Raw genomic sequence first — 16098 nt, 5'->3', positions numbered from 1 at the left:
CTACATTAAAAGATGAAATAAAAACTGCCAAATATGCCTACTCAGACCTGTGAAAGTAAGCCCAAACAGGGGAAAATAAAAAGCTGAGGATTGCTTCAGAAAATTACCTTATTTGCAGAGAAAAAAAGTAGATAGATATAGTAAAGGGAGCATAGCTAAGAAATAGTGAAGACGCTGTGCTACTTAGGAAAAAAAAGTGGGAAAGGTCATAATGAAATGTATCCTATCACAACTCTTTTTATCCACTTGTCCAGTAGTATCTGTAGTGTTATTTCTGGGAAAATGTAGGCTTTCTTTAGCAGCTTAGATCTACTTTGCTACGGTCCAGTCTCACCAGAGAGGATTAATGATGCTCTCTGTGTACTCTTTGTTCTGGTAGGAATTCAGGCCAGGCTTCCCTGTGATGGTGAAAATTGCTTTTTTTGCTGTCACTGCTGCTTCCTCCTTCAGCAACCTTGTCTAGCAAATCAGTCCTGCTCAGTGAGGTCCAAACGAGAGAAATGTATTGTCATGACCATTTGCTAACTGTTAGCATTTCCCCACATTGCTAGAGCTTTGGATTGCTCCCCAAAGCAGCTTTCTCCATCATTAAGCCTGAGTATTGGGCACACCGCGTGACTTGGCTGCCATCAGATATTCCTTTATTGGATGTTCTGACAGCAGACTGTGCAAGACTCCACTTACTGTCTGCTGGCCTTGAGAAAACAAATACAGTGCTAATATATCTAACAGAGCTTACAACTCCTCCCATGGGGACTGCTGTGCTCAACAGAGACTTTCCTCTAGGTGGAGACTTGTGAAGTCTACCAGCTTCCTTAAAATACTTTCCTCCAAGGTGAAGCACTGACAGCCCTTGTAAGAGAATAAAGGAGCATTTTATTTTTCTCTTCTCATTTTTTCAGTCAGTGACTTTATCTAAGAAATGTAACTGTTCAGCAAAAATGTGGAGTTTGTCCTTATCTCTCTTACCTGAGAGCTTATCTATGCTACCCTATTGTGCAGTAGGGAGTACTGAGGTGTAATGCAAATTATCAGTGTATACAGGCAATTTTGCAGGAAATGTCAATCAAATATGAACGTAATTTTCAAAGCAATTATCCAGTAAAGAGGTTAGTGCATTTTAACTGTTCATGAAAAATTCTCAAGGGTGTATATAATTTCTGGGCTAAAGGCAAGCCAACATATTTTTGGAAAACAATATGTAAGGTTTTTAAAACTATCTGTTCATAAACTTCAGGAATTATCATAGGCTATATTTGAGCAGCATTAAGCCTGCAGGAGTATGTCATGCTTAGTGTTGCTAAAAAAGTAGTGTTAATAAATGCAGGTCTAAAATTTCCACGAACATAGCAAATCACAGCTAGTAACTTCCAAATTACTAGAATCATATTACTGATTAAAAATAATCCCAGAAAATATTTTCATTTTCCTATCAATATGTCACATGGGGGTGGTGCTCAACATGACCAATATGTTGTTCTATGGTCATGAACATACAGGGGTACTAGCCCTCAGTGTTTTATTCTGTTTCATCTGTAGTTCACATTGTCTATGGATATGGCTAAGATAAAATTACCAATTACATATTCATATGTCATCTTGATTACTAAAGCTGACACATGCTTAAATTCTCAGGGTGTGAATCATTACCATTACAACACATTAGATAAACTGGCTGTTCATAGTGCATGTGCCTTAGATTCACTACTAACTTGGATAAAATCCATTAGCTTAAGCATCCTCCATTAATGTTTTTTACACCTAGGTTAAAAGCCAGGGCATTTATAATAGACTAAGAAAGTGCATAGTCAATTCGTGGAGCTATCTCTTATACTGCAATACCCCAATTCTGTTTGAAATTTTTTCAGTCCTTCTAAGTTGTGGGGAAGATGGAGAAATGCACTTGCCAGTAGCAAGGGGACACGTACTCCATGGAACTATTTAAACTGTGGAATCATGTTAAGGTTACAGCTAAGGTTACAGCTAACTGATCAGAGGAACAAAGCTAGGGAATACACAACCAAATGCTTTATTAAGGTAAGGGGAATTGGAGAAAGGTGGGATATTTTTAATAACCACCTCCTGGGTTATGTACAAACCTGAAGTATTCTAGTTCAACACAGAGTAAGTGTGCTGAATACCAAATACAGTGCCTTTGAAGAAATAAACTCTGAAAACAAAAGTAGTTGGTTGCTACCTCAGGGATGATTTAGCAGCCACAAGAAAGTAAAAAAAGTCAATATGGGTTAGGGTCTTAGCCGATTAAAAATGACACTAAACAAGTTCTGTGCATAAAGAATGCATCTGCTGCTCCCAGTGTTCTGGAACCAGCGTAAAAGTACGTATCCCATTAGGTCTCTTCTCAGGAGGGGGCTTATAGGTCATGCAACATTTTCATTTCAGAATGGTCTATAAGGTTATGCCAGCTAGATCATAGCCATCTGGCACATTTGTTAGAGCAAACACTTAATATTGTACTCAAGAGTAATTTCTTTATTAGTTGAGAGATAATGAAGAAAATTAAAGGACTCACAGAAATATTCCAAGCCATTTGATGCATCTGCAAAGAGCATATTTTCTTCCAAAAATCCATTTCTGACTTCTTGCTTTCGGTAAACTTTATGAGAAACCTATTAACTCTGCATCATGTATTAGTAACAACCTTTTTTCATTCCTCAGAAATTTAGCTGATCTCTTCTGAGTTTAAAGAGATTACACTGAGAGCTTGTATGCCTTATCCAGCCACAAAGTTTGTCCCACCTTTCAGTATTTCAATGCCTTGGGATCTTCTTCTGGCATAAGTCTTATTTCTTTATTTCCTTATTTCCCTTTCCTTTTAACTCTTGGAAAAATTCTATCTGCTTTCTGATTTCTGACTACTCTGTGAATATTGAGAGTAAAGAATTAAATATAAACTTTGATAGCAAGTCTTCAATCTTCTATCAGTACATGACACAAACCAATTCCTAGATGCCTTAGTTTTAAATCTCTTTACCCAATTACTTAAATTCATTGTGGTATAATGGCTTCCAAATCTATTGCCCAAAACTTTCAGAGTTTTGCTTGGAGGTTACAATACAATGCAATGACATGCAAAGTTCTGCCAGTAAATGGATCACCAAGGGGAGTAAGAGAGATCCTAAAAAAAGCTATGCACACACAGAGAAAAAGGAATACAGTCTTCTAGGTTATAAGTATATGGGAAGTAACTTGAGCCTTTTGTCACCCAGAGAAATTTCCTTCTTGCTGTTGTTTCTAATCCTAATCAGAGAAAAAACCTGTGATACTCATTTTCTAAATGGAAAACTAAGGCACAAAGGCAACAGATGATCAACCTCATGTCTCTCTCCATTAGACCTCAGAACACCTCAGTGCCAGTGTATATAAGCAATACAGTGGTTTTGGTAATTTATTAAAAAAACCCCAAACAAACAGCAGGCAATTTTATTTCAAATCTCTTTTCTATTAAACAAAAAGCCTTGTAAAAATCTGTACAAGAAATTGAGAAATTACTAGGCAAAGTGGTAGGTGTTTGTAGTTCCAATTTAGGCTTACAGAAGAAACACAAAACAGAAAAGTCACCAAAAAAATTAAGTTACTTGTGCTAAAGTAGCACTTTTGCTTAGTACATCATGAAGGAAAAAATGCTTAAACTAGGTCCACTTATAATGCAGAAATAACTGTTTTATAACTGGTTTTAGGAACTAACAGTGTCTATCTTATAATTTGTGTTTAGACAAAATAGGAAAAACACCACAAGAAGAAAAAGAACATGAATATAGACAGTCAAATCCAAAAGCTATATATTAGAATTTGAAAGAATCAAGTTAATTATCCCCACACTAAGACATTTTGATTTACTGTATTAAATATGCAAAACAAGCATGGTAAAGTAACCTGCATTTAGAAGTTTGATACAGTATTATGAAGGAACAAATCCAGAAGTAGCACTCAGAAATGGAATAAGCTATTAATTTAATAATATTTTAAAAATGCGATACATGCAGATACTTTCTAAACTTGTAAATTAGTTATAAATTCTTCATTTTTCTGAAGAAAAATAGAAAATTAACTTAATCATTACAGGCCACACTTTCAAAGGCACTAAAAACTGAAAATAACTGCTTGAACTAAGGCAGGATAAGTGTTACATGATGGAAATCTTTCACGGCCTTCTTAGATGCTCAGCCACTTTTATACAGAAGTGTACATTGCACTTAAAGAACAGACACTTAAAAAACCCTCAAAAGTCAGTATCTGAACATCATCCTTCCCCTTTATTCTTGCAATATCCAAAACACTTTCTGGGCATATTTATACATGGGGTGTGGGGTGAACACTTCATGGTGACAACTAAAAATTTGAGGAAGAAATGTTCAGCTAAAAATGCAAAATGAAAACAACAGCCAGCAAGGAAATTAAAGCAAACCCCAGCTTACTACAGCAGGGCACATATAGGATCCCCACATACTATCCTATAGGCCAAATGCAGCTTGGCAAGCACTGCTGAGCAGCCCACTGAAGGAGTCAGGTACAGAAGAACTAATACATGAAGGAGAATCAAGCTTTCTCTCTTTTCTTGATCTTTTACATCCACTGGATATCTAATATATACATAGCTACCCTTCCTAAAATTATTTAAAAATCACAGCTGCTGTTTTCTCACCTACTGCTGCTTCTTGTGTGTGACTTTGTGATTTAAAAATAGATAGGGAAGAATATCCAAATAACACCATTTTTGGAAATGGAAACTGAGTTTACACTTACTTTATGGTATTACTTTGTACAGTGAGCAAAGGGATTCATTTATAAAATGACAGTGGCCAAAGGAGGTAAGAAGAAGTGGTTACAAGGAATAGTGAAATTGAATAGAGAAGAAATAAAGCTTGAACACCTCTCAGCTGTTTGTTGTGAAAATGGACACAGTTAAGAAGAAAAATTTACCTATTTAATCTACTAAAGTTTACTTCTGGGAATAACACTTAAGTATGGATAACCCTGCAAGACTGAAAATAAGAATAAACTGTACAATATAACTTTTAGAAACTTCTCCCATTCTTTAAGTTCCTATTAGTGCATTTATTTGTATTCAGTTATTTCTTCAATTTGCTTTCACTGAAGTATTCCTACAGAGAGAGAGCTGCTCCTTTTGTGCAGTGTCTGTGTCACTTTCTTTGACTTAGCTCTACTTTCAGGCAATTGTTAGTGACAAGTTAATCCATAGGGATGGCTTTATGCATCATCACAGTAAAAATCTGATTTGATCCAACTCCCAAGGACCCACCCTAGACATCAATTGCAACTCAGCCTATTGTATCTAGTCCCTGAAGGCAGAACAAGGTTTAGGGTTTGGTAGATGAGAAAAGCACCTAAAATTCTTAACACCATAAAAAACCCAGTTTGTTTGAATCAGATACATTATGAATCTGAAAGCAAGGTATTTTGTAGGGGAAGCCTTCCAGCATTTGGGTAATTTGGCACCTTGTATGACATATTACAGCTTAGTTATATTGTTAATTCCAACAAAGTGATAGCAAAAACTTGAAAGATGCTTTAAGTAAGAATGAAACTTCAACATGCTTAACATTTTTGTCTCAGTGAAAGAGAAGGAGGCAAAACACATTTGGCACTTTGCATGATTGAGCTGTATAACTAAAACAGAAGATGGTAAGCAAATGACATTCATTAAAAAAAATCTTCTTTCTTTATATTTTGGCTTTGAAATAGAAGGAATAAATCAATACTTTTTTAATCAGGAATGTTTGTACTAACTCATCACAACCAAACAGATCAAATTCTCTACTTTGGAATATGCTCTGCCATTGAATGCCTTGCAAGTATTATTGAATTTAAAAACTGGTGCATTTCCAGTATGCTTATTATCCAAAAATTAATTATTTTATAATTAAAAAAAAATAGTTTTGCATAAATTTGTCAGTGTGAGTGCATGTTTTGCTTGGAAAAGTCCTATCCCATGTATAAATTCAACAGTCCACACCACCAGAATCAACACTGTCAACTTTATCAACTTTCAGCTTGGGAAAGGTGGAATCAGATCCCTACCTATCTGTTTAAACAGTAAAAACCAGCACCTGTTTGCATGTTTTACTACTGCATTCACCAGCATGATTTGCGTCTCTCTGTGATTCCCAGGGACAGAAAAAAATGAGTTTGCTGGAAACTTGTGCTCCCTCTGGTGTCGGAATGAAGCATGAAAAGCCAGCAAAAGCATTACCATGGGGGCAGTATTACAAATGCAGAATGATTTTTTTAATTTCCTGGCCACCCTAAAAATACTACATAAAAGATAATTTGATACCAATTTATTTGAAAGAGGATGAAGTGTATATATTTGGATTGTGTTTTTATTTGCCCCACTACATATTTAATAAAACAGACAATGTATCCATGATTTCCAGCTATGATGGCTTGTAAACATTACCAGTGACTAATTGAACAGTCATTTGAATCTGCACAAAGCAATTTCCCTTCATTAGATTAAATATGTCACACCCTGTCAATGAAAAAATCTATTTAACATCAACCCAGCAATTATAAGCATTTTGGAATGAGGCACCAGAAATCTATTTGTAATTAAAATTCCCTATATATATAGTGTAGGAACTTGGCTTAGCATGGCAACTAAATTTATTCTTCACTAAAAGTTTGCCTACAGCAAGAATTGTAAAAGAAAAATTTCCCTTCTATTATAATGGATTTTTAACACATCAGTACCAGATAGCTATAAGCATTAGCTCATTTTCACGGTTTCATAATAATTATTTCTTATTGTTTGCCTCTTTGGTACCAAGAGCAAGGTCCAGACTAAAAAAAGCCTTAAACCCCAAGAATATAAATTTATCCATATTTCTTCAGATGATAATATCATGAACACAAATAAAATTTGCTATCATTAACTTTCTTTTTTTCCTTTTTTTTCTCTTTGTTCTATTCGGATTACAACTAATACATTCAACTAATACCATCCTAAAATGTAAGCATACGTAATTGATTACATGCCATTCTGAGAGTTTTATCTGGACTGTAAAGCAAGAAACACTGAATAAAGGCCAGAAATATTCTTTCCCTCTAAAAACAATGGCAAACCAAAGTACTGTGCAAAAAGCTATGTTCAGGAGAAATTTTTGTCTTTGTTTAATTTATGCACAATTTTTTCAGAAATCCTGAGGAGGAAATAATGAGCATTTGTTTTATTTCAAACTTGTGTTAATTTATTTTGCAGATACCTAAACATTTGCAGAAGAGAATTGTAAATTTTCCCAGTTGACAAACTACCTATGACTATCACATTGATGTGGGTAAATTCCTTGAAATATTTTCACAGATGTGACTGATTTGTGAGCCCTGTGATTTAGCTGAGCTATTCAGCATGTGTCAGTTTTGTTTGAACCTGCAATTAATGTGCAAATTAAAGGAAACTGAACCAAATTTGAATGAAAAGATACAAATAGCTTTCAAAACTTTCAGACCAATGTAAAAAATACCTGAAGGAAGACCAGTGAGGCCACAAAGCCTTTACAGGAAATCAAAGCTGATACAAATGATGTGGCCAAGACACTGATCAGATCTGACTGCACATACTCTGCACTATTCACCACCCAGGAGCCTGCCAAGGGCTCACTGCACTGCTCTAGGACAGAGGCACTGCCTCAGTGTTAGCAGGTATCACATTGATTTGTGTTTTGACAGCAAGCAAGGAGGCACACCGAGAACAGCAGCAGCTTACAAAGACACATTTTCCAGGAGTGAAGAGTAAAGCTGTATTTAAAAACAAAACCAAACCCCCAAACAAAACAGAGAAGAAACTCCAAGAAAACGCACAGGAAAAAATCCAAACTGAAACAAAAAGCGCCTCGAATAGACAAGTGGGAGTCAGTGGACAAAATTAAGTTAATTCTGATCTGTCTCATGACTCACATGACTAAAGACTTTTTCTTCTGTGTCAATGAGCCAAATGGCACAGCCTCTACAATTCCAAAGGCACTGTTCTTTAACTAAAAGGATAACATTAATTTGCCTTTGCACAAGAAACGTTGATTCATCGTGTTTTAAAGAACATTCCCCCCCCCATTCTAGCAGGTTTTTCAATATGAGGTAATGATGAGACTCTAGGAAATGGTGCCAAAAATCCTGTTGGGATTAACTAAAGTCATATTGAATGCTGAGTCTTCTTGCTAGGCTTCACTGCATATCAGTTCCTGAGAAGGCCATTTGGGTGCAATCCTGTAAAGTGCCTGTGGAATGGGCAGCTCCTGGGGGAAAGGACAGCATTTTGAAATTAGCAACTAAATCTGAATTTATCTCTAAGGATTTAAGAACTTTATTTCATCTAGATTAGAGTCCTGTTCTTTGGTGTCAGAAGGTATTTGAGACTGTTAAAAGCAAGAATGAAAAATGAGGGCCTGGATTACCCACAGCTTTATCCTGGTAGGCAGAGAACAGCCAGACATATGCCTCCTCCTTTCTCACAGATGCCACAATATTTCTGGATTAGGAGGAGGGGATATATTGGACCCTAACAGGGAAAGAATTGGCTTGAGGCAGTCTGACACAACAGGGAGTTTATCTTTCACAATGGAGAGCAATTTTCTCTCTGATCCTAAAAAGTATATATTTATGTTCAACTGGTACTACATGCAATAATTACAACATTGTCATTTTGTATTGTAATTATTATTTATTATCAATCTTTCTCACCCTGGAAAGAAATACAATCATTTTACAAAAGGATATTTCTTATTTTATGTAATTTTTATATGTGTTTTTATAAGCTGAAATGGATTTACATAATGAAATTTTAATAATTAATTTTAGTTTTCCAGAGTAGAAAAAAAATTGACTGAATGGGTGGGTGTTAAAAATAAACCAGTCACCGACAAAACCTATGACAATACTGAAACTGAAAAAAAAGTTTAATTTCTTCCTGGGTTTTTTTTCAGAAGAACATTATTTGCAAGATGAAACTGTTCAAACATTATTATCTACAGAAGTCCAAAGTATGATTTAAAACAAATTTGAAATATTTTTAGAAGTAAATAAATGTATTTAATTTGCTTTTAAAAATATGTCAGAAAACATAAGTAAAACTCTATGTTCCTATGCCAATTACAGAAATTATGATTGACTTTAAAAAATATGTAGTAAAGATTTTGAGAAACAATAGAAACTGTAAACATATAAGAGATATTGGATTCTTAATTCCTTAAAGCTATATAATAAATCCTTGCTTTGATTTCTTAAGTAGCTACTTATATTTACAAAAGTAGTGAAGAGATAATAGGACAATTAAAATTTTAAGATTACCTGAAAAGTGTCTGAAACCTAAAACTATATACTGAAACCTAAAACTACATAAAGTTTAGGAAAAACTAATGTCTAGAAAATTGAGTTTATTTGGAAACTACAAGTTACTATTATTATTAGCATCACCTTCTAATAATTCAACAAAAATTATGTTGAACATATTGCAACTATCTTGCGCACTGTGACACTATTTTTATGTATGACCCTATTTTTACATTTGATCCCTTATTTCTCATGGTAACAAAGAGGCCATTGATTAAGTTACTTTTTTATTCTATGCCACCAAAATGAAAAGAGTAATCTTTACACTATCTTTTTCTATGCCTCAAAGAAAAAGGAAAAAAACCCCAATTTTTATCAATTACATTTTATTAGGATAATTTTGATAAAAACACTTTTTCCACATTAAAGACATTGCACTCAACAGCAATTGCAAGAAGAAAATTGTAAGCACTCAATTATATATTAAGCAGCAATTATTCATTTCACAATATACAAAAGGGACAGTCTGAGGGTCATCTTCTCAATCAGCTTTGCTCAAATTTTTCATTTTCTTATTTCTCAGTCAAATAGACACTGAGTCAAGAGCTTCAGGTATATTTAGTCAATCTCTTCCAGAGAAGGAGCACACTTGATCTCTTTGCTTTTGCCCAAGACTTTTTTCTTCCTGGAATTCCACAGTTAAATCCTGGGCAAACCTCAGTTCCAATAATCTAAAGAAAAATTATCACCTACCCATTCAGCCTTAATAAGTGTCATGGTCTCCCACCTTTTGTTGTCACTTCACCTGTATTTACTCTGAAGTAAATGAAACAAGAGCTCACAAGCAAAAAACAAGAAGATGCTAAATACTTCATTAGTTAATCTGCAACAGATACATAGTGGATAAAAAGCTCTACCCTGTGTAAAATGTGCACTCTATCCATATGCCAAAATAAGTAGAAAGTATATATGCTTCCCATTGATCAAGCAAAGACAACAAAAAGTAACCTTCTTTTTTGATCTGAACATAGCAGGTTTTAGACAGACATAAAATTATCTGTTCTTGTTGGGTTTTGTTCTTTTTTGCTTTGCTGTATTGATTTTTTTTTTTTAAATCTTGCTTTGTTATTAATAAAATTTTGAAGTTTATAATGAAAGAAATACAAAATAAGGGTCTTTTCTGGTTTTTTGCTTCTTGTTACACTTTTTTACCCCAGTTATGACAGGAGTTAGCAGTCTCCTTCAGAATCCACAGATTCAAATGATAAAGGCCAGGGATTAAGCACAGCCGATTAACAGTCTGTGTCCTCTTCAATCTAGCGTTTCCACTGTAGATAAACCCATATTCAGACTGAAGTTATAATAAACACACTGTCCTCAATATCATCTCCCTAGATGACCTCCTCAAAACTGACATTCAAGTATTCTTGTGGAAAATTACAGTTCATAGTAACTGAAAAAGCAGCCTAGCCAATATACACCCACAAAAATAATACTGCAGATCAAGCCAAATGTTTAGAAAGCAAAATGATAAAATGATAGTTTCACTATAAATATTTTATTTGCTTCAGTTCTGAGTAATTTATTATTGCTATAGGTTTGACATATAAAATAATCTTCTTAGATTTTATTTTTATTGCTTATATGTGTGTCTTTAAAATAACTGCAATATTATTTATACTTACGAACAAAAAATAAAAAATCTCAATGGATCACAGTGGTTGCAACTTTTTTTCCTTCCAAAGGCGAAGGAAAACAAACAGTGAAAATCTCCAGCTACCTTAGATACTCTGAAATAGAAGTATTACTGTAAGGAAAGGGACACCAAAAAACACTTATCTAGTGAAAAATAGCAAAAGAATAAAAATCTACAAGACAGAATTGCAGTATTATTCTTCTAAGTATGTATATTGACTTGTATGATAAATAATATTTTCACCTATAATGAAAAAAGACAGCCCATAAAAAGGAAGATAGCTTTTGCTTTGTAAGGACATGTTAACAGAGGAAATTCTGATGGGATTCTCCTGGTATCTGACATTTGAAATCCAGCATCTTCTGAGTCTAAAAAAAGGCAAGGATTAATACAGACACAGACTATGTAGCACATTATTTTAATTTCTTAACCTAGAAGCTCAAACTATTTTAAGGAACTATAGATTTATATGTTATTTCATTTCCTGGTACTTCTTCAGACAAGAGCAGTAACATTTCAAAATCTTTTAATATAACTAACTAAACTTATCTGTCTAGTTAAAGTGACAGTATTCTGCTCTTATTCCTATTAGTTTATCATGGAAGGATTCTAGTGAAGCAATTCTGAAATCAGATGGAAGGATATATTTATTAGTCATTTATTTGTGCATTTATTAGTCAACCCTTTATTGAAAGTACATGGTCAAAATTTGGTTCTCTTCAACCAAACCACAAAAATAATAAGTAACAGGTAATGCTATATACTGAAAAAGAACTGCAACAAAACAAAACAATGAAAAAAATCCCCAAACCTGAGCTTTTGTTTAGTTATTCACCAGAATTGCTTTGAAGTAAGCACTGCAAATGACTGCAGTTAATTCATTAGCTGTTGTTCTATTCTTTTCTCCAAAGTTAAAAAAAAAAGAGAAAAAAATTATTCAGAGTGAGTTTCATAATCAGAGCATTTATTAGGTTTGGATGATTCCAGCCACCTTTTCTTCTAGAACACAGTTTCGAAGCTCTTTTAAATCATCTATACTGAAGAAAGAATTGAAAATGTGAATTTAATTCAAAGTCACTCACTTTGAAATATTGCTTCAAAAACTAATTTCATGGTCTGTTTCCATAACAACATAAATTATTTTTGCCAACTAGGACTCATATAATGAAGCATAACATCTTTCATCAGATTGTATGCACTACTATTTAAGACTGTTTAGAGTGATTTGGAGACACACTAACTTAGAGCATCTGATTTGTAGGTCAGTTCCCATTAAGAATCTTTGTGGTCAGAAGATCACATATACTCCTCACTAAAAAAGCCTCTGAGACTTATTAATTAGTGATAAAATATACAGCATACAATTAACACATTGTGTACTTAATTTATTCATTTTTAAAGTTCTTGTTTCCCAATGGAATATTTTAAAAATGCTTTTCACATTGTAGAGGAGCAACCTTACCTTCAGCTCATCACTAACACGAACCTTGTCATCTCATTATTCAGCTACATATTTTTATGCATGTGTTTGTATTTTCAACAGGAGATATAAAAGCAACTTGATACCTTTTTTACAATTTACAAGCTATTTAAAGAAAATCTAAAACCAGGAAGAGCAAACCATGATTTTTGCAAAAGTAAGTGGACAAAAAGGTCTACAGAATGTGAAATTAAGTTTCTCAGTTCTTTCTACTTTAAATGTAACAGCAAATGTCATTATCTATTATAGCAAGATGACTGGTATATGTTGCTAGTCATTCAGCTCAAAATATTTTACTACTTTTCATTTGATATTACATATTCTTTTCCTAGATGTTCACATATATTTTCCCCATGTCTAATTTCCTGTATCCTCTAATTAATAAATGAAACTTCCTATTATTAGATTGGAGGAATGTATTATTTATTAAAACTGGATTCTAAAATAAGACTGAGCAAGCAGAACTGATGTTCCTTCAGTGAGAACAAATAAAATCTTAACCCAGAATGCTTTCTCAGGGCAAGCTTACCCCAGTGACTAATTAAAAGATGAAGGCTAAAATCCAGAACGTAAACAAATTTGTGAAAAAATTATCTATTTCATTATCCAAGGAGTAATAAGGAGTCCAATGAGACTGGAAGAGGAAAGAATTGAGTTGTAAAGACCTGCTCCTTTGTCTACACACAGGGGCACACACACACACACATGCACACACACTCATGCACACAGAGCCCCCATAAACACAGCCTTCCTTTCACAGCACTTTTCATTTAAGCACCTTGGTAGTATTTACATTTGCAAAGCTCCCAGTATTCCCAAACCTTACCCTTTTATTTTTAGCTTTCAAGTTTTTGCTTCAGCTGATGAGAACAGGAAAAGAAGGTGGTATGTTTATTGCTGGCAGACAGCTTGGAAATTCTGAGTAAAGAAGCCAGTCAAGGCAGAAGGATTATAACAATCAAAGTAGAAAATTTGCATATTTAGAGTATGGTTACTGAGAAATAACAATGCCTTGGTTGTGTAAATCAAACCCTCAGCAAAAGTGAAGGGGATTTGCATATCTGGGAGAAATCTTTCATGTTATACATCCGTAACTGCATTCTAATTAGCAGAAAGCACTAGCTTTTAGTGGAATATTAAATATAAGTGCTAGTACTATTTTTATTTCCTTGTGAAATAATAGACTTAGCTTGTTTGGGGCCTGATGAAAAGAGGTTTTCTTGCCTGTAGGAAGTAATACTATTCAAAACAACCAAAGATATATTCATCATGCCATACAGCTACAATTTTTAAGATTGAGATCATGTAAATGTTCAAAGAGTTCTGTATTACCAATTGTGTTCATCCTTTTTGTCTATAGAAAGTGGCTTAAAGTAGCTCTCTTGGGAAAGTATTGCACAAAACAGATGAAAGTTTAAAGCCATTTCTTCAAATCTGCATAATAAATCACCTTGACTTCATTTTAAATTTAGCAAATGAAGAAAAATAAGCTGGAATGAAAAGTTTTACAGACAAAAATCCTAAAAAAGCTCCTGCTGATGGAATTCCTGTAACAATTTTCTATTATCTATTAAAATCAAGTAGAGTTTACAGTAAGCCCAGAAATTTTGTAATAAAACAAGGAAAAAAATAAGTAAATTCTTCTTTCAAAATTAGCATGTAACAGCACGTTTGTACCATTCATACATGGAAAAATGACTATATTACTTCAGGTTAATGTTTATTTTCCCTTTCCTCTCTTGTGAATGATTCTCAGCTGTCTTTTAGATGTAAGTTTAAGGCTGGCTGACATACCCTGGCCACTACTCATAATCAAACTGCAGGCTGGTGTTGCACTGAAAAGTAAAAGAGAATCTATGCAGGCATATTCAATCTACAAAGTATTACTAATAATGCATATTCAGAGGCATTATCCATTTCCACAGATAAAGCATGGATGAAACTCAGTAAGATGCTTTAAAGACCTGGACACTCTTCATATGTTGAACTGGTGAGCACACCGCAGTGTGGGTCTCAGGGTACTTACCATCCTCTGTGGGCACGTAGATATTCAAATACAGACAGTCTTCATTTTGATCTTGAACATATGTCACCACAGTATCCAGATTGGCTGTAAACCAGACTGGCAGCATATCGTTGAGCAGTGACCTCTCATCCAGGTACTGCGGGCAGACAGCGGCAAACTGCGTGGCGTTGCGGACACCCGTCCAGGATGAGGGTGGCTCCGGGGGCTGAAATCGCCTTTCTCCAGTTGGAGGAGAAGCATAAGGAACACCCAAGTACTGCTCCACTGGACCAAGGATCTCATTAGGCAAAGGTGTTCTTAAACCACGTATTTTGCCATAATTCGTAGTAACAACTGGGTATTGTGCTTGGCCATCAATGAGAGTAAATCTTATAGCCAGTGCAGTTATCCACAGGAGGAAGTTAGAATTCAACATGACACACACTGGTGTGAAGATCAAAGGCAGCCATAGGAGTCCCATTGGTTTCGACATTATTTAAATCAACATTAGCAGGGCTCTTTTTTCCACAGCCAGGAGAAATTATTCAGTCAAGGAAAATGAAAACTAATAAAAAAGTAGTCAAAAGGAGATGAAGTGAGGGAAAATGTATCTTTGTTCAGGCAACAAAAAAACAAAAGATGATGTGTGATAGGTGCCTCAGCTGACTGGCTGTAGACAAATCCCAATGTTAGAAGAAACAAGGGAGTGTTTGCCCCTAAGGCCCATCCCAGACTTCAGTGTTGAATTAATCCTGGCAACGCGCAGCACTTCCCAACAAGTAGAGTGGTGAGAGATCCACAGTTATTCCACTGCCTCAGTGAAATGGCTCCTTTCAGTGAAGTCCAGCCCACTCAGTCAGCCTGCAGCCAAGAAAAAACAAACAATTCAAATCAATAGACAAATTTATGTTGGCATAAACCTCAAACAAATAAATAAAGAAATAAAAGAAATAAAAAAGCTAAAAAAGTTATATTTACACACTACTTCCATGCCAAGGCCCACAAATGTTTTATGAACTTTAGATATCATAGTTAGCTATGTGTTTCCAAAGATATGTAAGTTAAGAGAGCTAAACTTGAAGCCATAAGATTATTCCACAAAACAAATTTTTCTTCTTCTCTATATGCTTTTAAACCAAACCATAGACCAAACACTTCTGATTTCAGGAAGAGTATCACATTCAAGTGCTAGCTTGAGGATATTTTCTGCCCTAAATAAACAGAATCTTCTTTTTAAGCCTCTTTGCACTCCCACAGGAACCATTCATTACTTTTGTTTCCTGTATTGGATAATCTCTTTTTGCTATGAGTTGACAACTAGAGAATATTTTTCACAGACATGACTTCTTTTCTGTATGACAACCTAATTTACCTCCATCTAATTCAGAAATTCCAATGAATGTAATAAATGATTAGTTCAAATCAAGTGTGAGAACAGTCAAAATGAGATACAAATTTATTTTTTTCATTTTTTTTTCCTATATCTGACAGAACAATGGAAAGCTAAAAGAAAAAAAAGGCTACAATCTCTTAAGTCAGCTTTTGGCCTACATAGTGTTACAATTATGTAACGTTACCTTCTTGCATTCTTATTTTTAAATAGAAGGTCAT

General features: G+C 34.5%; 1 protein-coding gene across 3 annotated transcripts in view; it reads right to left on the bottom strand.

Annotated features, from left to right (window-relative positions):
- Positions 1–16098, bottom strand: part of NLGN4X (neuroligin 4 X-linked) — a 161130-nt gene that overhangs the window by 93938 nt on the left and 51094 nt on the right. For all 3 annotated transcript variants that reach the window (XM_077173303.1, XM_054654965.2, XM_054654964.2), the window contains exon 3: positions 14509–15348. In XM_077173303.1, coding sequence (XP_077029418.1) covers positions 14509–14980 — 472 coding nt within the window. In that variant the 5' untranslated portion in view covers positions 14981–15348. The remainder of the gene's footprint in view (positions 1–14508; positions 15349–16098) is intronic.

The sequence above is a fragment of the Agelaius phoeniceus genome, chromosome 2 (assembly GCF_051311805.1).
Source record: "Agelaius phoeniceus isolate bAgePho1 chromosome 2, bAgePho1.hap1, whole genome shotgun sequence".
NCBI lineage: Eukaryota > Metazoa > Chordata > Aves > Passeriformes > Icteridae > Agelaius > Agelaius phoeniceus.
Note: the sequence above shows the minus strand (reverse complement) of the source record. Positions and strands in the feature narration are given on the sequence as shown.